Raw genomic sequence first — 21,351 nt, forward strand, 5'->3', positions numbered from 1 at the left:
AGAAAAGACGGCTCTATCTGCAGTCACGGTCTGAGGTCACAAGGACCATATTTGGAGCAGGCGGGCGGGAGGCCTTCTCTTCATATGGAGCTAAGGTGTCATTGGGCCCCGGGTCAGGTAGGGTAATCCCGGCTCAGGCGTCTGGCCGGGTCTTTCCTTGGGCTAGGACACAGCCTTGGAATTCGGGACCGCCCGGGTTGCCGCCTCGTGAAAGTCACGTTCTCTCTGCCCGTCCTCTCGAGTACTCTATGGTTCTCGTGATGACTCTAATTCTAGTTCCGGTCTCTATGGCGGCGGCGGAGGCAGGAACAGTTGCAGGTCGGCCGAATTAGCCGCCTAAGGGCCAATGACAGTGGAGGAGTGATAGAGTATTCGCCAGTAGAAGTCAAGAGTTGAGGTCAGGTGGTGAGATTGACAGCATTGCTGGCCAGTGAACGATCCCTGGGGCGGGTCGATAGCCGGGCTTATCCCGCCCGTCCCGCCATTCTCGCTAGTTCGATCGGTAGCGGGAGCGGAGAGCGGACCCCAGAGAGCCCTGTGCAGCCCCACCGCCGCCGCCGGCCTAGTTACCATCACATCCCGGGAGGAGCCGCAGCTGCCGCAGCCGGCCCCAGTCACCATCACCGCAACCATGAGCAGCGAGGCCGAGACCCAGCAGCCGCCCGCCGCCCCCCCCGCCGCCCCCGCCCTCAGCGCTGCCGACACCAAGCCCGGCACGACGGGCAGCGGCGCAGGGAGCGGCGGCCCGGGCGGCCTCACATCGGCGGCGCCTGCCGGCGGGGACAAGAAGGTCATCGGTGAGGACCGGACGGGGACGGGGGTGGGGCGGAAGGAAAGCTTGGCGGCGGAACCGTTACCCGAAGCGGGACGAGCCGGCGGGCGCGCGGCCGGCGGGGACCGACTCGGCGGCGCGCGGCCACCCCTCCCCCAGGCCCCCCCATTCGCGGACGCCGGCCCGCCCGGTCCGCGTGCCCGAGGCGCGCCTGCGCCGCCTCCCGCGCCCCCTGCAGACCCCGCGCGGCCGCGCGCCCCTCCCCCTGGGCGGCCGCGCGCCGCCGACCGCGTGTGCGGCGGGGTCCCTCCCCTCGGCGCCTGCCCGCCCGCTGGCCGCGTGCGCTCGGGCCCGCACGCCGTTGTTGCGTCCCCCACCCGCTCCTTTCCGCGTGTACTCGGAGGGCGCGGCGCGCCGCCTACGCAGGCCGGAGTGGGCTGGGCGGCTTCCCTTTTCTCACGTGCTCGCCGCAGCGCCCGCCGCCCGCGGTCCCCGCGCACACCCAGCTCGGGCCCGCGCCCCGGGCCTCCGTAGCTGTGGGCTCACCCACGTGGACCGCGCGGCTGGCCGGCGGGCCCTGGAGAGAAAGGCTGTCAGGTGGCCGCGGGCCGCCGCCGGGCAACGCGGGAGCCACCGGATGCTGATGCGTGGCGGTTTAAAAAAAAAAAAAAAAAAGGATGTCTGGTAATTGTGGGTTTTTTTTTTTTTTCTCCAGCAACGAAGGTTTTGGGAACAGTAAAATGGTTCAATGTAAGAAACGGATATGGTTTCATCAACAGGTGAGATGACCGCCTCTGAAGCCTCGTCCTGTCTCTTGCATGCTCTGCCCCATCTGTCGGCTTTGCGGACTTAGGATTGTTGGAGCTTGTGTAGGTTGCCACCTCTGGTGTATTGTTAGTGGGATTTTGTTTTCCTTGGTGACTTGAAAGGATTAGTGGATCTAGAGATTGTCTTTGTTTTGCAGCTAAATGTTAATCTAAAGCTAACTTGAAAGGTACAAAGCGATTTAAAAGGCAAGCGGAGTGAGCCATCTCTTACCAGTTATGGCAAACTGAGAAAGCTAAGATCTGGTATAATTCCCTTAGGCTCAGGCCCACCACATTTTTATCCTCGTCCTGCTTTTATACGTCACTGAAATTGGTATTTGAAGATGTGAGCCACTAATTATGTAGGTTATTTACAACTTGTTAACCTCTAGAGGCAACATGATTTGATAATGCAAGTATGTGGTCTTGACTAAGGTTAGAATTCCTTTGTTTAGCGTTCCACTTTATGCTGTTTTACAGTGCCTCTGATCAATTTAGGGCTGTTTGGACAACAGTTGTTTTTATTTGCTCATACTGTAACATCTGGAAGAAAATGAATGGCCCGTTTCCTTTCCTCAATTTTTATTTCTCGTACTTCCTTGCCCCCAAATCGTACTTGCTAAAGCGTTGGTTGTAGCTTCTTAGAGCGGTCTTAGTCCACGATAACATTATTTTTTCGTATTTGAAGGCAAAGCTACAAACTGCATCTTTAGGATTAATCCTTAGAGTTGTTTGTAGCCACAGTGATGGTAACAAGGGCAGTCTGCTCACAGTGCTCTTCATGGTCTCCTTGTCAGCCAGGCATCATATCCAAGATGGCTGCCAAGGCTAGTAGTGCACTTACAAGGGTTCAGAGCACTGTGCACGCTACCAGCAGTAGTGGCCTTACAGGTAGGATACAGTCATCGCAGCATTTTCTGTCTTACATCCTTACTTACACTAGACGTTTGAAAGAACTTAAGAATAAGAAGTTAACACCAAATGTTTCTGAAATGGCCACTACTGAAGGAAGCCAAACGGTCGAGATTAAGCTTAGACACGCAGCTGGCTGGTGAAAAACCGTTAGTTACTCAACCATAAGGTATTGTGGAAGCGTTCGGAGCAAAAGAGATTGTAAGCATTTGATGGTCTGTTTTCCACGTTTGCAGTTGTGGGGAAAGATTTTGTCTCTTCCAAAATCTTCAGGAATTTTCCAGACTGCCTTCGGGACAGGCCAAGGCCACATTTTTTTCTTCAGTTTTTTGATAATGGGCTACTAGTGAGGAAGGAAGGAAGGAAGGGAATGCTTTGATGCCAGTATTTGATCACTTTTTAAGTGATCTCTGAATTTGTTAGCATTTCCATTAGTATTTCAGTCTTACTCTGATTCTCCTTATTGGCCCCACCCTTAAACCAGTGGTTTTCAAATTTAAGTGTGCTTACCTTGGAAGGGTAAAAATGCACATTCCTGAATTCTTCCTTCCCAGCTTGGATTCATTGGGTCTGGGGTACATTTTTAAGGAGAATTCCAGGTGATTATGGCTTGTGGGCCTTACCTTGAGAAACGCTGCTTTTGACCTTTGACCCAATGTGATAGGATATCACTGGTGTGCACATTAAGAGGGACTGTAATTTGCAGGCTTTTAAGTAGTTTGTGCTTTAGAAATTGTAACATATGTTTTTTGTTTTGCTGCATTTGTTAAATGGACTTAGGTTATGATATTTTTCAAATGAACAATTGATAATCCAAGATAAAAGTAGTTCTTCATATACTCTAAATTTTTATTCTGTGAGATACCATTCCTTGAATCTCTGTTCTGACTTGCAGTCAACTCATTTGGCCATCATACAGGGCAAGTTAAATGTAAGTTGGCTTTTGATGATCCTTTGTTTGGAATGTCTTAACCTCAAGTGTTTTGTCACACTAACTGGTTCAGATGTGCTTTACATTTCTAAAACTGGTTGTTTCAATGAATGATTCAGAGACTTGAACAAGACACTGTAAAACCTAACAGGTAAGTTCAGGAGAGGTTTACCTTACTTAAGGGAAAATGTATGTCTTAAAGAACTGTAGTTCTGGAAGCTAGCAGGTGGTTCGGGGCTGGAGGCACCTGGCTCTCCTGAGAGACAAAGTGTGTGTGTCACACACGTGTACTGTTTCTGTGTAAAGGGGAGGATGCAGTGTTGGGGATGATTGGTGTAGCTCTAATTTTAACCTTGGAATTCTATGAATTATATATTCTAGGTTCTTAAAGTGTTTATAATTAAAATACATTTTTAATGTAAAACTTCCTTTTAAAGAAGTGTATTTTTATTGTAAACATGTATTTCAGTCTATGTTATTGCCTGTGATGATTGTTATAGCCTTGTTAGAATTATTTTTTTAAGGGTTTCATTGTATGAAAGGTGCTAAATAAGAGTATAAAGATTTGAACACACCAAAAATTTTGGTTATATTTTGTTAGGCTATGTAGTCTAGGAATTCATTGTTATTCCTTTGTGTGCTGTGTCTGCAGAAGATAATTGGATTATGTGACTGGAGGCGTTTATTAACCCCCCAAAATTACTTTTCATTTTATAATGAGAAACTTCACTCAAGACTATTGAAGATGGCATTAGAAGGATGCCACGGGGTCAGTGGTTTCAGGGTTTGATTCTCTTTTAAATCTAGAAACTTGATTTTCTCTTTTGCTTCCAGGTGTTGAGGATTAATCTACGCTCACCAAACTTGTGAAAGATTGGCATGAATCAGTAACAATTTATTTTTCAACCGGACATGCATCTTTTTATAGTGACCAGAATAGGAATACTTTTCTGTTATCCAGAGTACTTAGAAAGCTGAGTTGTAAGGGTTGGGCAAGGTATTTGGAGCAAAAGGAATCAAACAGAGAAGAGATCATAAACTGGTGGCCTACCTGATCCAGAGTATCTTCTTTTTTTTAAGAGCTGTATTTTAGCTTTGGGGTCTTTAGTTCCATGTAAATGAAAATCAGCTGGTCGTGAGTATTACCACCTGTAAATGGGGCATGCATTCTCTTTTTACGACAGTCTGTCAGGCTTAGTTCTCTCCTGTTGTTGACTTCCCTTCCTATATGCATTTATGTGTATTACTTTTTACCCATGGTCTAGGATGATGTTTAATAAACCAAGCCAGAGAAAGGCTTAGCTGTCCCTCCTTAGAAAAATACTTAGTCATGGCTGTCAGGTTTAGTCTCCCTTTGCGGGGGCCCTACCTATTGGGGATTCCACGTGTATATAACTGATCCTTCATTATGGTGGTGATAAAAGTAGCTAATGTTTATCAAGTATTTATGCTAGGAACTATAGTAAATGGTTAAAATCAGCTAATGGATTTAATCCAGCCTTTCAGGTAATAGGTACTATCCTGAAACACAGAGAGGTTGAGTAAACTTGCCCCAGAAGTGTAGCTGCTAAGTGGCAGAGCTAGGATTTTATCTCTGTTTTCTGACACTGGAGATGTGTGCGCTGACTGCTGTTACTGCTGTCTATGAGAAAAGACCCTAGTCGTCTTCAGTGTGGTTGTTTCTACGTGGTCTATATTATCTACAGATAATGGGGGCAGGGGTTACTCTTGGCCATTGAAAGGTTCCTCTTAAATGATCTCTAGCTTGTCACTAGAGCCGTATGCTGCTAGTTCCCCAGATTTGAAAAGCTTTCTGCTTTTCACTGCCTATTTCATACAGTTAGGGATTGCTATAATATAGTTCTAGTTCAGCGTGCAGATTGTCTTTAGGAAGTAAAGGACTTGCTTAATACCTAATATTGGGAGGCAATTAAGGAATTAAAAGAGTAGATCTTTAAACTCATTCTGTTTTTATATGGTCTGTGAACCAAGAACGGGTTTTGCCTTTTTATAAGTGTTGTTAAAAAAGAGAAAAATATACAACAGTCTGTGACCCTACAAACCCTGTTAAATTTAAGTTTATAGACCTGTGGAAAGATGATTGCCAAGTCTCTTGGGCTGTTAAAGTCAAACTGATCATAACTTGATCGCACAGTAAGAACCAAGAAATCATAGGTAGTCTGTAACCTAAATGAGTAAACGCTGTGGCACTAGGGAAGGCTTGAAGATTTGGTGGTGTGCTAAGGGCGGGATGGGGTGGGGTGGAAGGGGGTGGAGGCATAAAAAGACATACCTTCATTGCGCTACATTAGGAACTTTGAAGAGACTTCCATTTTCTTTAGATCCCTTTAGGATTTCTTTTTCTTTGGCATTCTCTTAACTTAAAATAGTATCCCTTTTTTTTCTAAAGTCTCTTGCTATCTGTGTGATTTCTTTTTCCTTAAAGTCACTGCTGTGTTATTTACTGAAAAGAACAATATTCTAGATAGGTGAGAAAAATATGTTTTCATTAAAAATTTTTCAGTAGCAAGTAATGATCTATTAATACCAAGAGGTGGCGTAGAAGAATACAGCAAAAAGAGTACACTTGACTGCAGGAGAATGGGAGGACTGGTGTGTGATACACGGAATGACCCTGTTGGAATACTGTAAGTCTATGCTGTCCAATACAGTAGTAGGTACATGTGGCTATTAAGCATCTGAGAAACTGAATGTAAGATACTTCAATATTTGATGTTGACCATGTATGTTGAAATGATGAAATTAGTTTTACTTGTCTTTACTTTTTATTATGGCTACTAGAGAACAAACTTAGATATTTGGCTTTACAAATAAGGCACTTTGCGCAAGATTATGTAGTTAGTAATGGGGATAGCCAGGATTCCAACCTTGGCTCCAGTGGTTCTGGTTAGGAGCTCTTAACCATTGTGTTCTATATCCCACCTTGCCCCTCTCTCCTCCTTCCTCTCTGATTAGTATGACAACATACTATAACATGCAGAGAACCATTTTGGTAATTCACCTGCTGCCTTAGATTGAATAGTGGTGGCCTTCTAGACAGAAATCCTTGAGGATAGGCCACATCTTATTTTTATTTCTTGTGCTTGAGCACAATGCCCAGATAGCTAACTAGCACAAGTAAATACCCAACAGTATTAAAGAATTGAGTGAGGCCTTTGAGCTTGCTATCCTTTCATCATCAGCCCAGTGGCTTGTGGTAGATTAGAGCTGGCTAATGTTAATGAATAGTAGACACTCAATAGATACTTTAAAATTGAGTACCTACCATGTTCCTATAGTATGCTGAGTGCTAGACAGAAGAATGGCAGCCTCTGTTTTCAGTGACTTGGCTCCATTGGGTTAGAGCTCATACTTTGGCTTGTGTCTAACCTTCCACCCTCAGTAAAGTATGGTAAAGGCAGAAGTATGCCTCTTGGTTCTCAGGAGGTAAGAGGCAGTGCTGGTAATGCCTCCATTCTCTCCTCATTGCATTAATAAATAGCTAAAGGTTAAAACATGCTTCTTGATGAGCCATTTTGGTCCTCTTTAATTGCTGCTTTTCCCTATTCAGTAAGATCTCTAGTAGCCATGACATGCCTTTTTTCCAGTATTACTATAGATCAGGAGTCAAGAAACCCTCTCAGCACTGGTTTTATCTGGCTGGTGAGCAAAGAATGGTTTTTACATTTTTTAAGTGTTGAGGGAAGTGAGGGGGCAATATGCAGCAGAATCCTGGTCGGATTATATGAATAACTTTGTGTACTACAGGTGAGGATGTAGGGATGCTTGTTATTCATTGTTGTTCTCTCCCAAAATTGGAGAAACCATATGCTGTTATCTCCTTCTACAGCTGAGATATGTAAAGATTTCCAAACTGGTCCTTTTTGAGTTTAAAACATGATAAAGCCCAGGGCCTGTGGAATCAAATTCTACCACTCTAAGCAGATGACCGCATACTTCATTTTCCTAATTTGTAGAACGGGGGGTTAATATAAAAGCACCTACCTTGGGATTGGTATGATCTGAAGAGTTAAAGCGCTTGGCACAGTATCTGGAACGTAAACCCTCTGCAGTATAAGCTGTTAGGTGTCTAAGCTTTTCCCCTTTTGTGGGTGAAGAAAAAGATCCAGTTGGGGGCAGCTTTCCAAGGTTACACAGCTGTTAATAGTAGAATGAGGAGTAAAAATCAGGTTTCCTATTGGTAGTGCCTTGAACTTCTTGGTAGTCCTTTAACAAGTTGCAACTAGATTGATTTATTGCATCCATACTGTAGTATTATGGCTTGGCTAAAACTACATTTTTTGATCTGTCAAGTTTTTCCTTAAAATCTACATACTTTTTTTTTTTTTTGGCTGCATTGGGTCTTCATTGCTGCGCACAGACTTTCTCTAGTTGTGGCAAGCAGGGGCTACTTTTTGTTGCGGTGCAGTGGCTTCTCTTGTTGCGGAGCATGGGCTCTAGGCTTGCGGGCTTCAGTAGCTGTGGCTCGCAGGCTCTAGAGCTCAGGCTCAATAGTTGTGGTGCATGGGCTTAGTTACTCCGCAGCATGTGGGATCTTCCCGGACCAGGGCTCGAACCCATGTCCCCTGCATTGGCAGGCAGATTCTTAACCACTGCACCACCAGGGAAGTCCCCTAAAATCTATATATCTTTTGACCATGATATATTCTCTTATAGACTGGTTTAGTGACAACAGAATAAATGAGTATCACCTTGTCTGGCATGACATCATTAGTGAACATATATTGGTTTCCACGTAGCTCTGTACCCAGAAAACCTCTCCCTAAGCTGTTTTCCAAGAGATGATTTATCTTGTGTGTACTACCTGTCTTGTACTATCTTTAAGATTGTCCTGACTGGAGAAGTAGTTTTGGTGAATTTTTTTAATAGTTCTTTTACAATCCTGAAGTAAAATTCGTAGATAACTGCTTTTACTTCTTTTTATTGTGGTGTATAATATTTTCCATCTGTAAATGTCTATTTGCAACTACAGTAGAAAAAATGTTGTATTGGCTACCCAGATACATGGGTGACATTATCGTCAGTAATGAAAAATCCCTCTCTTGAATGCTGCATTTTTTAGGAAATTATAATGTATATTAAAACTGTAAAATACTATATTCAAAACTCAATTAATTTACTTACGTGAAAGTCCAGTACCAAATATCCTTTACCTAGTCATCTGGCAAGTCTTACACCCTTCACTCTCTTTAATGGAAGTAGTGCCCCCTGTCTTTGGAACAGTCTTAGAGCTTAAAATTCAGTTGTGTTGGAGATGAAAGCTAATTAGTGGTGGCTATGGAACTGTTCGTGATATATGTGGACCTATTTGACAGGTGGACATTATGACTAACCATTAATTCCTAGGTGTTCCTAACACTCAACTAGCTTATAAGGTCAGTTTTCACTCACCTGCTTTGGGTAGCTTACTGTGTGTGCGTATGTGTGTGCGTGTGTGTAATCCTGTTTCCATATATTAAATGTCCTCATGTTATGATAATCCAAGCTATATGGATTCTTTGGTGCATACACTGCTCCATGGATCGGCAAGGAGCCAATAGTCAGTAAACCAATCAGGCTAGTTCGTTGTAACCTTTGTTCCTTTTGTCATTAAACACTAGAACTACTACTGAGTCCTTTCTCAACTCTGACCTACTGACAGTAGGGTAGGGTAAATCAATAAATGTCTAGAAATGTTGTTGCTCCTCCAGTGCTTCTTTTTGTTCATAGTATCATCACCGTGACCTCCAGTCTCTAAGCTAAAAATTCAGATCATTCACCACTGCCCCCTGACTTCTAGCCTCCATTCATCCACACAGTTTTTCCCATATTAATTCAAGAATGATATCTCAAGTCTACTCCCTTATACACAGCCCCTTAGTCCAGGCCTCCATCAGTCCTAGTCTGGACTTCTGGTGTAGCTTTTATAACTAACAGGTCTCTTGGCTTCAAACTTTCCGTAATAGCAACCACTTTTTAACACCTAATAATTTTTTTTTTTTTGCGGTACGCGGGCCTCTCAGTGTTGTGGCCTCTCCCGTTGCGGAGCACAGGCTCCGGACGCGCAGGCTCAGCGGCCATGGCTCACGGGCCCAGCCGCTCCGCGGCATGTGGGATCTTCCCGGACCAGGGCACGAACCCGTGTCCCCTGCATCGGCAGGTGGACTCTCAACCACTGCGCCACCAGGGAAGCCCAACACCTAATAATTGATTGTGTTCTAATTTATCTCATAATTTATATGTCCACTACATAAAAGCGTTTACTGGCTTCTCTACCTATATGATGATTTAGCCCATATTCACCCTTCCACACAGCCACAGCCCTAGCCATATCCTCCAGCTAGTTTGAACCCAGTTTGCACTTAATTTGCTCGTTGTTGGTTTTACCCATGTCCGTGACCTTTCCACCTGGAACATCTTTCTCATTTTCCAGTAGACTCCTTTAAGATTTAGGGCAAATGTTGCCTCCTTTAATAGCTACTTGTAAAGTCCTGAAGCAAATATTTCAACCATATTTGTTTAAGAACAGACTGAAGATTGGTGTAAAATGGTGTCACATGAAGTGAAAAGGGAGGTTGTGTGTGCTAGTAAAAAGTTTCATTCATCTTCACCTCCTTAGTTCTCCAGCACAAACAATACTTGCCGTGTGAATGATGTCAATATTGGTGGTGTTCATACTTGTACTTCATTGTGGTCTTGTCTCTCTATTTTAATCAGTACTTTATTTTTAAGAGCAGTTTAGGTTCATGGCTAAGTTGAGCAGAGAATACATAGTTCCCATATACCCCAGGCCTACACATTGCACCCATGACTTCCCCCACTATACTGTACCAAAGGGATATACATTTGTTACAATTGATAAATCTACTCAGACACATCATTATCATTCAAAGTCCATAGTTTACACTTAGGGCTCATTCCTGGTATTGTACATTCTGTGGTCATCTTTATGATCCTCAAGGAAAGTTGGGAATTGGAAATGGTAAAAAGGAAATGATTGAGGATGAAGTGAGAAAGAAGGAAGCTAGTAATTAATGGAAGAGAATACGTTCATGATCTCTCCTACTTAGGTTAGTAACCGTGCTTTTAGAGGTAGGAGTGGGTTGTGCAGGAACGCTGTTCAGTGGGATGAGGAGTGACAGAATGTATGTTGCTAGTCACTTCTATCCTCTTAATAGCTTAGTAGGTCACACTTTATTAGTCTTTAATCCTTCTAAGGTAGATGGTGAGAGTTATTAGCAAAACCGTCGTGGCTTACTGGTTGTGTTTTTGTTTTGTTTCTTAATTTCCTAATGGCTGGTTGGCAGCCAAGAAAGTCTCTAAAAAGGGGAGGGGAGTGCACAAAGGACCAAGTGTATTCTTAATCTTTGGCAACATGAAATGTAGTGTTCAATTTTATAACTTGTTCAACTTGGTTCTATCTTGTAGGAATGACACCAAGGAAGATGTATTTGTACACCAGGTGAGTGCTCGTGTGGATATTTACCCTTCTGGCTCAAGGCTTGTGGGAAGAAAAGGGTGGATATCTTGTCAACTACTGTTCCTTGCAAAAAGGTTAAGTCCAGTCACCAAACAATTTAGTTCCCACAGGAAGAGGGGTAGTACAGCTTAAATGTGTACATTGAAACATTATGTTGGCAGTTTACTTAATTAAAATAGGTGTTTCACATTGGTGTTTTGTTAATGGCTATAGCTTTTTTAAATGTTGAATCTGCTCTACTTGTTACACTAAATTTTGAAACCTAATTTCAGATGAACTGAAAACCTCCATTAATCTAAACTTGAACTAATACCATTGCTATAGATACACAGAAACTTTGACAAGATGCTGTTAGAATTACCTCTATGGTAAGGACAAATAACAGTAATCCTGGGAGAAATCGGCCAAAGTTGCAAACTATATTAATTTGAAATGAATGTTGAAAAACTGGCAAACGTAGCATAGGTCCTTCTGTTATAACAGGATAGGTGCTACATGCTGAACTTCCCCCACAAGTACCATTTAAGGAAAATATTTTGGAAAATGCTTAAACATTAAGGAGTTTATTGTTAAAGTAAGCCACTACCAAATGAACACTAATATTTCAACCTTAAGTATATCATAGGCCCCACTGGACTTAATTATCCTCATAGGAATGCAGTGGGTAGGAAAAATGTTTATAAATGTGTACTTTTATGTACTCTGAGTTTTGTTTTGTTTTTTTACTAAGACTGTTGAAATATTGTCAACTTGTATTGAAAATCACTATAAGAACTTTTTAACCACTATACTGTCATGTAGACATCAAAAGACAAAGTCAGTCTACACTCATGCCTTTATTCAGGGAGGTATGAGCGTGGCTGGCAGCATACTTCATAGGAAGGGCTGTGTTAGGTTGGTGTGTTGTAGCTCTCTGAAGTGTCCTGTACAGCACTCAGTGGCAATCAAGGGGGAAGCCAGATCAATTTCTAGATACATCGAAAACCCTGTCCAGTAATCACAGGGTCAAAAATAAGCATGGAAACTTTTAAATTTGAAACAAATATAGGACTGCTCAGGCAAAGTGTTACATTAAAACAGATGTTTATTTTATAAGATTGAATACCAACACTTAACCTGTTCCTTACTTCCTTTTTGCATGTTCAAAGGAATTTGCAGAATTAGGTACAAGAGACAGCAAGCTTGCCAGTCTTGCTGCCTGTCAGCAACAGTAAAGGGTTTGGGAAGATTGGGGAGGGCATTGAAAATGCTGACCAAAATAAGAGTTTGGGATTTTAATTACCCATACTTCTGCTATCCCCTATGACTGCAGATAATTGAGTTATATGAAAGGTATGAAAACTTTGTGACAGTTTAGATGACAGATGAAATCAATTATTTGGCTGAATGCATATCACCCGCTTGTACCAACCCACAAGGTGTCACCAATATGCTTTCCTCTTTATTTTGGAGGTGGTTTCAACATTTAGTTGTTTCTTAGGACTTTGGCTGCTCAGGTCTTGGTGGTGTATCAAGGAGACTGCAGTTCTGGGCAACTTAGCTTAATTGGCTTCAGATTTGTTGGTTGTCCTGCCTCCTCTGGAATGGAAATGCATGAGTGATCCTGTAATGGATACCGCTGTGATGTAGTAGAATGAACATGGGATTTGGAGTCCCAAGACCTGGATTTAGAAAAGTCCATACTCTGCCACTTATTAGCTGTGTGACCTTGGGCAAGTCACCTAACTTTTTAAAGCCTGTTTATTACCTTAAAAGAGGAATAATAATGCCTCACATCATCTGTCATAATGAGATTGAGTGGGTAATGTGTGGAACAACTTTATGGAAGTACTACAAACGTGAGATATTATTCTTCCCCTTTAACTTTGTCGTAGAAGTCTGGAGAACAAGTAACAATGTGAGATTTAATGTATTCTGGGGAGGTAATAACCAACTGTCCCAGGCAGTCGGAATATTAAAAGTGGCATAGTTAATTCATGTGAATTGCATTTCCATCGAAGTATTACCACAGTCAGGTTGGAAGGGATTTTGGTTGACATTTGTAATTGAGTTTGATATGGTAACACAGGGACAAAGTTGGTTTGGTCAACTTTGAAGCATGCAAAACTAAACTCGCCTGTCATCTAAACTGGCCCTGTGTGGGGCTAGCTTCTACTATTAAGTGCAGTCTTTGGGGATAGATGGATATCCTCATTTTGTTCAAAGCTACATATAATGCTTTTGCAAAAAGCATTTTAAAATATATATCTATATAGTGTCTGTCTTGAGTGTTAAATTACTTGTTTTAGTTTGGAAAATAGTGGTAAAATGCTGGGGCCTTGTAAGATTGGAGTATTTTGGTTGAGGTTGGGGGTAGCATTGGTCCCTGTTTTCCTAAATTTATTGATGGTTTGGTCTTATTTAAAGCTAATTTTAAGTGTATATCCAAGCTAAAATATTGTTGACTCTGGTACATTTTAAATGAAAAAGCACATTATTCTCCCCTGTTAATCTATTTTTGGAATGTGATATTACTAGACTGCCATAAAGAAGAATAACCCCAGGAAGTACCTTCGCAGTGTAGGAGATGGAGAGACTGTGGAGTTTGATGTTGTTGAAGGAGAAAAGGTGAGGATGCTTTTTGTGTAAAGGTTTGACTTCAGTATGGAAATATTTTGGAGATCTCATCCATTAGGATGGTGGCTCTAATGTGGATGGATGGGTCAGGTGACCACTTGAACACAGGTGCATCAATCCTAATGTGCTGGCTGCAGTTAGAGGGCTATCTCTTCAGAACAGTGAGGAACTAATATTTAATCATTTCTATGCACCCCTGGCCACAGAGACCCTTTTTTATTTGCTTTGTGTAAGTTTTGTTAAGTGTACTTAATTCCATTGTCCCTATCAATATATGATGGCTTTTGTAGGGTGCAGAGGCAGCAAATGTTACAGGCCCTGGTGGAGTTCCAGTACAAGGCAGTAAATATGCAGCAGACCGTAACCATTATAGACGCTATCCACGTCGCAGGGGTCCTCCACGCAATTACCAGCAGAATTACCAGAATAGTGAGAGTGGGGAAAAGAATGAGGGATCGGAGAGTGCTCCTGAAGGCCAGGCCCAACAGCGCCGGCCCTACCGCAGGCGAAGGTTCCCACCTTACTACATGCGGAGACCCTATGGGCGTCGACCACAGTATTCCAACCCTCCTGTGCAGGGAGAAGTGATGGAGGTAAATGTGATTTTATTTATTTTTAACTGCCGTGGTATTCAGACTTCTGTCTGGTTGGGTTTTTACTGGTCCACATTGGCTTGATTTCCATTGCCTTTTCAGGGTGCTGACAACCAGGGTGCAGGAGAACAAGGTAGACCAGTGAGGCAGAATATGTATCGGGGTTATAGACCACGATTCCGCAGGTATGGTTTGTATTTTAAAATTTCTCAAGCATGTATTAGGACTCAGCAGCATCATGCTTCTTCTGCAGGCTTTTTCAGCCATTTATCTGTTAACACTTCACATTTTCTTTCATCAGATACTTAAGAGGTGAACCTGAAGTCAGTTATCTTTGAGAATGTGTTCTTTGCATCTTTGCTGGCACTGGTTAAAAACACCTTTATAGATGTGGTCTACTTTATGCAGTTGGTTTTGTTGTTGTTTTTCTCTAATGAGGGTATGGAATTTCACATTTTCTGTCCTTTAACAGGTAAGAGAATAGTAGTTTAAACTGCATTGTATTATAACTTTAAGACCTGGTTCATTGGGAGGGAGAAAGGTAAAAGGTAAGCATATCTTTTTAACAGAGGGTATTTAATTATTAGAGTATAGAGTAATTACGGAAGAGCTCCATGAGCCAGGCACGTTTATACATATTGTAGCACACTGAGGCGGTGTTCCCAGTCCCACGATGTTAGGATTGACTGGTGTAGCAGTTATTTCTTTTAAGGGTCTTAGAGCATTGAGTCTCCAGATGTGATCCCTAAAACTAACAGGTAGTATACTATTTTAAACCTAGACATAGAAACCTTGTAGAAATACTGCTAATAGTCACAATATGTTTTTTAAATAGTGATAATGTTTATCTGTGATAGTGATAAATGGTCTAAAACAGGCTTTCATGGCAGTCTATCCATTTAAATTCCAAGGGCAGACTCCTTGGTCTACTTTTTCTTACATTGTAGAGCTGCTTAAATTTTCTACCTAGTTTCATTGGTGTTCTTGAAAATAGCAAATGAATTTTTGTTGTCAAGTGCTTCTGTTTTACTGTTTGCCTTTTGGTTTAAGTTAGACTAAATGGTCTCATTTGAATAAATAGACTAGTATTACAGTGCCAGATAATTGCTATGGTGAGATAGATAGATAAGGTAGAGAGATTGATTTGCCTTAATGTTTATAGTTTATCAACGAATGCAGGGCTTTCCAAACTATTTAGCCAAGAATTTTTTGTTCAAATGAGTAGTAAATGACACATGCTACTTATAATCCATGGGGTGAAATTCTGATTGCTGTAGATCCAAGAGCAAATTGTAAGAAATCTGAGACCAATATAGCAGGAGTTTTGCTGAGAAGGAGACAGATGAGGTGGCAATAAAGGGAAATGTGTCATCAAGAAAGGATTTTTTGGTTTGAGAAATAAGAGCATATTTGTAGGCTGGAAAACGAGGTAAAAGAGGACAGTTGTCAGGGAAGTAACTGCTAGAATTGTCTTAAGTTAGGATAGGGTTTGGTCCACAAATAGTGGGTTAGTCTTTTGCTAGAAACCATGGGCATTGCATGTGTAAGAAGCCAGAGTATATGGGCCCCGGTATGTTAGTGAAGTCAAAAGGAGAGAGAGGTGAGAGAGATTTGGGGACTTTGGGACAAAGATGTGAAATTACCTCTAGAAGAGAAATAGGGGAAATCAAATAATAGTGTTCAGAAATTTAAAGTGGGTCCACCCAACGTGGTTGTACTTTTCCAGCCATTTTGAGCAGCAGCCTCAGATTAGGCAGAGAGTTAGATTTGTTCAGCATTTGTCTACCCAAAGATGACTGGGTTTGAGATTGGTTATAATGATTAACGGTGGACTTTATACTTGGAGAAAGAGGAGAGAAACAGATTAAGGAAGAGTAAGTGACAGAATGAGTGATGGGATCATTGGATTATAGGTCCTAGTGGAAATAGAGTGGGAGAACAAGACACCTGGAATAAACCAGGAAAATAAGTAAGGGGTGATTAGAGAGTGGAATGCTTGAAGTTGAGAAAACCTAGGTAGCAAACAAGAATTGGATGAGAAGTAAAGAACCTAAAAGCCCATATTATGTGGGACTGTCATGATAATTACAACAGGAAAAGTGTAGTAAAGGAATATGGCATAACATAAGATTTGAAAGCTTGGGGTTTTAGAATTCACTTTAGAAGCCGCAGTGATAGGGGTGGGACAGCCACCACTTGAAGGCTACAGGGGAAAGACGGCAGTTTTACTGAGGACTGGTCAGGAGTTCACAAAATGTGGGGAAACGGTTTCAGGAGAAGGGGGGGCGGGTTGGGAGAGGTAGGTGGGAGATTGGAGGGGTTAGAGGTGAAAAATGGAATGTATGGATCTAAATAGGAAATTAGAGTTTATTATGACCTATAATAGGTATAGAAGGATGATACTAATCTTGGTGTTCATTTAAAGCATGCAACTGAGTGGTATTTAGTATATTCACAAAGTTACGCAGCCATTACCACCGTCTAATTCCAGACATTTTCATCACCACCATGCTCCCCCTAGTCCACCACCACCCACAAAGTCCTGTATTCATTAATAGTCACTCTCCATTCCCCTCTGCCCCAGCCCTTGGCTACCACTAATCTGCTTTCCCTGTCTCTGGATTTGCCTATTTCGGGTATTTCTGTGTCTGGCTTTCAATTCACATATTTTTAAGGTCATCCATGTTGTTGCATGTATCAGTACTTGATTTCTTTTTACGACCAAGTCATGTTCTATTGTATGAATATCACAGTTCTTCATTAACCAGTTGATGGGCATTTGGGTTGTTTTCTTTTTTTGTTGTGAATAATACAGTAATCACATAATGGACACTGTTTTGGCTATAGACCGAGGAGTAGAACCACTGGGTCATATAGTAACTCTTTGACATTTGTTGCCAAGCTGTTTTGCAAAGCTGCTGCACCATTTTATATTCCCACCAGCAATGTATTGAGGGTTTGTTTCTTCACATCCTCCCCAACATGGTTATTTTTCAGCCTTTGGATTATGGCTATCCTAGTGGGTATGAAGTGGTTTTGATTTGCCTTTCCCAGTGACTAATGGTTGTTGTGTACTTTCATTTATATGAAGAGAGCATCTTTTCTCTGGTTTTGACTTCCTGCCTTTTTAGCAAGTGTTCATCTGTAAAGGTTAGTTAGTACTTGTTCCCAAACCTGGTTACCTTAAAGCCCATGTTTTTAAATGACATCAAGGTGTTGATAGTGTTGTACCACCTTTAGTCCTTTCATGGCTAACTTTGTAATAGATTATACTATGGGTAAAAGTTTACAAGACTATTAAAACCAGTTTTAAACGTTCATCTTCCAGTTTATACTTCCAAATCGTTTTCCCAAGTCATACTCAATTTGTGGAATAAGAGCCAAATTTGCTTTTTTGATTTTGCTAAATTGCCTGCGGACCACTTGGTAAACAGAAAGGCCAGATGTGTTAATACTGGTGGCTAGGTTAAAGAAAGAAGGTTTTATCATTGCAAGTTTGCACAATGTTCATTCCAGGGGCCCTCCTCGCCAAAGACAGCCCAGAGAGGACGGCAATGAAGAAGATAAGGAAAATCAAGGAGATGAGACCCAAGGTCAGCAGCCACCTCAACGTCGGTACCGCCGCAACTTCAATTACCGACGCAGACGCCCAGAAAACCCTAAACCACAAGATGGCAAAGAGACAAAAGCAGCCGATCCACCAGCTGAGAATTCGTCCGCTCCCGAGGCTGAGCAGGGCGGGGCTGAGTAAATGCCGGCTTACCATCTCTACCATCATCCGGGTAAGTAAGCGTAGATGGCCTTCTGGCCTCTGAGCAGTCATGAGTGGTGTCCATTAATGAAAGAGAAAAAACCCCAGTTCATCAGGTAAGGTAAACCACTTAAACATACAATATCTTCTACCCAAACTAATCATAACATGACCTGAATATCCCATTTTGGTAATGGGGCGTATGAGAGCCATACTTTGGCTCACTGACACTTGGAGGCCTAGCTTTACATTGTATCTTGAATATGAGAGCCTTCTGTCAACTTTTTTGGATGATTTTACCAGTAAGCAGAGGAAAGTCTTGCTAACCTTAACCCTAACAAGTAATGTTAATTACATTGCATTATTTTTCATTTTTCAAAAATAAGTTTGATTTTAAAAAAAAAGTGGGATAGCTACTAGGATTAATAACCTAGGTGATAGTGACCAATATGGTTGGTCTCTTTGGGAAAAATGACAACTTTGGCATTGTGTCATCAATTCCAGAATCAAGGGATTCCCTTTTTATTTGATTCTGGGAGCCATTTGGCACTAGAATTATTATTTTCAGCCACTGATACTTTTTTTCCCCTCTGTACTATTTTCTGAGTGTCACAAGGTCATCCAGAACCTAGGAGTAACCATTCGTGTTACACAGCAGGGTCCCCCCCTGTTATGAATTGCTGTGTTAAGATAAACCAGTATGAGATTTGTTAATGCCTTCCCTACTTAGCTAATTTGAATCTGGAGCAGTTTGGTGTGTACTAAAAGAAAATTGCAGTGAACTGCACAAGATAATTTAAAAACTTTTTTTTCTTTTACAGTTTAGTCATCCAACAAGAAGAAATGAGTACGAAATTCCAGCAATAAGAAATGAACAAAAGATTGGAGCTGAAGACCTTAAGTGCTTGCTTTTTGCCAGTTGACCAGATAACTAGAACTATCTGCATTATCTATGCAGCATGGGGTTTTTATTATTTTTACCTAAAGACGTCTCTTTTTGGTAATGACAAACGTGTTTTTTAAAAAAAATAAAAAAGCCTGGTTTTTCTCAATACACCTTTAAAGGTTTTTAAATTGTTTCATATCTGGTCAAGTTGAGATTTTTAAGAACCTCATTTTTAATTTGTAATAAAAGTTTACAGCTTGATTTTTTCAAAAAAGTCAACAAACTGCAAGCACCTGTTAATAAAGGTCTTAAATAATTGTCTTTGTGTATATTTCTGCCTTGTTCGTTTTAGTTTATAAGTACTTAGCTGGTTATAGGACCCTTATTAGCTTAAATCTATCTGTAGATAGGTGGTACTCATTGGTATTTACTCAGGAAATTTTTTAAAATGTGTAATCCTTTATTGAGTAGCATGCCTGTGGGCCCGTACTGAAAATTAGAAAGTATTTCCTATGGTAATCTGGCCATTTTCCTTTCTGTGAGCTGTTTTTACTGGGAGGCAGTGGTAAAGGAGAAGAGAGAGGGCATGGTCTAGTGGAGACTAACTGGACTCTAATCCTTGGAAGCCATTTATTTGTGCCCTACTGTGAGTTACTTCAGCCTGTGGATTGAAGGATACCCACCTTAGTTTATCAGATGCCTGCCACAGAGACTGGTGTACTCGGTTAACACAGCTCCTTTGCTTGGGCACTGGAGACGGTACCCACAAATAATGGAATGCTTGTGTGAAGTCTGCTTAAAGAACATAGAGGTCAGTGACATTCATTTTGTTCTCAGCACCCTTGTAACCTAAGCCTGTTCTGGCTCTTGTTTTATAATGTCTTATTAAAATGCCCTTTGGCTTCCTTTGTGGAATAGTTAATGACTGCTGTCTAGAGACTAATTCTGGATCATTCTGGCCAGCTTTTGAGGCCTTTGGGTTGCTGGATAGTGGGCTTAGCTTGAAAGCATGGACTTCGAGAAAATTTGTGTTGAGAAGTGGCAGTGGTGTAATAGACTTAGCCCACTACCAGACACCACAGTACTTGGTGTTGAAGAAGAAAAGAATCGTCACCGAAAGGGCTCCAAGGGAAGTAGCATCCTAGGCAGGAGTCTGGTTAGAGATAGAGTAAGAGAACATTCAGAGAAAAAGCTGAACCCAGAGGTCACAGTGGAGGGTTTGGGAAGGGGGAGCAGTGTTGGGTCGATGAGGAGCAGGGGAGAGCTAATGGGAACTGTAGTGGCAGTGAATGGGAATCTGGTAGAGATGAACAGGAAAGTGTAGCCCGTGACAGGCTTAGGCCTGAGGTTCTGCTGGTGGAAGGATTAGTCTGGCACGAAGGCTGGTAAGCTGGCTTGTGGCTGGGGAAGGAGCATTTTTGTTAGGAATTCTGCCTCTCCCTGCTCTGAATGGTGCCTCAGATATTGGAAGGGCTGCTTACATCCCGTCAGTCTGGCTGCCTGGTTTTAAAGGCATAAATGATACAAAGAAGTGAGTCAACTTGCACAATATTCACACACCTTATCCAAGTGATGTTTTAGTACTTGTTACTGGTTCGGGGCAGCCAGCTATACAGCCCTTCTGTCTGGGCTGAGAAGCTGGTGATAGGGGATCTGGATGATTTTTTTTTATACCTTTTTGGCAAGGTGCAACTTGCAGGGATCTCAGTTCCCTGACCAGGGATCAAACCCGGGCCCTCAGCAGTGAAAGCATGGAGTCCTAACCACTGGACCACCAGGGAATTTCTGTGGGTGATTTTTAAATAGAATGATTTTCATTTTAGATTACTCTGGGACAAAGGAGTGGCCAATTTGGACATTGCTATAGAAGTCCAGATAAGATGAGACCATAGATAAGGCAGTAGGAAAGAACATCAAATTTGAGATGTTCTCGGAAATGGGGTTGACAGATTGAGGTGACTAGTTGAATGTGGAGTGAGGAAGCGGGAAGAAGGGGTCCTGACTGCAGAGTGGTGATACAGATGGTGCCACTTGCTGGAGTAGAGAATGCACAAAGGGGATTCAGATATACAGAATTTGAGGTATCTGGGGCATCCATAGGGAGTATGTGGGAAGCAGATTTGGAACTAAGGAGTGAGGTGTAGGCTGAGGTGTAGGTTTGATGCTCATCAGGTGGCTATTGAAAGCTGTGGTCATGGAGGAAATCACATCAGAGCATCTGTGGAGGCCCAGAGATGTGGGGAATCCAGGAAGGGGGACGTCACAGAATCCTAGAGAACAAAGTGATTCAGCTGGCATCAAAACCAAAAGGTCCAAGAAGGTGGAGGCTGAAGTGTCCACTGGGCTTAGTGACAGGGAGACTAAGGGTGAGAGCAGCCCTGTGGAGATGGGTGGCCCCAGACTCAGCAGGTTGAGGGGTGACTAGGGCTGCTCCTCCCACAGCCTTCCCCATCTCAGCAACAGCCAGTTCATCCTTACAGGTCCCAGCCAAAACCCTCAGAGTCTATCCCGACTTCTCACTTTTTAGAACACTCCACATCCAATGGGTCTGCAAACCCTGTTGATTCTGCCTGTGCTATATCCAGAATTTGACCACTTCTCACC

General features: G+C 42.3%; 1 protein-coding gene across 1 annotated transcript; it reads left to right on the forward strand.

Moving 5' to 3' along the window:
• The first annotated feature begins 476 nt into the window (after positions 1-476).
• Positions 477-19,068, forward strand: YBX1 (Y-box binding protein 1). The gene is made up of 8 exons (XM_082613626.1): positions 477-797; positions 1,488-1,551; positions 10,850-10,883; positions 13,419-13,508; positions 13,808-14,110; positions 14,213-14,295; positions 17,627-17,892; positions 18,683-19,068. Exons 1-7 carry the CDS (start codon positions 632-634, stop codon positions 17,859-17,861), a joined length of 975 nt encoding a protein of 324 aa, XP_082469752.1. The 5' UTR covers positions 477-631; the 3' UTR covers positions 17,862-17,892; positions 18,683-19,068.
• Positions 19,069-21,351: the final 2,283 nt, after the last annotated feature.

This window comes from Mesoplodon mirus, assembly GCF_964341445.2.
Source record: "Mesoplodon mirus genome assembly, chromosome: 3".
Taxonomy (NCBI): Eukaryota; Metazoa; Chordata; class Mammalia; order Artiodactyla; family Ziphiidae; genus Mesoplodon; species Mesoplodon mirus.

Excerpts from the sequence above, each read along its gene's own strand:
- YBX1 (XM_082613626.1), top strand. The coding sequence starts at position 632 with ATGAGCAGCGAGGCCGAGACCCAGCAGCCGCCCGCCGCCCCCCCCGCC. Across the intron at positions 14,111-14,212 it reads TGCAGGGAGAAGTGATGGAG|GGTGCTGACAACCAGGGTGC; the intron begins GTAAATGTGATT and ends TTGCCTTTTCAG. Across the intron at positions 14,296-17,626 it reads TATAGACCACGATTCCGCAG|GGGCCCTCCTCGCCAAAGAC; the intron begins GTATGGTTTGTA and ends TGTTCATTCCAG.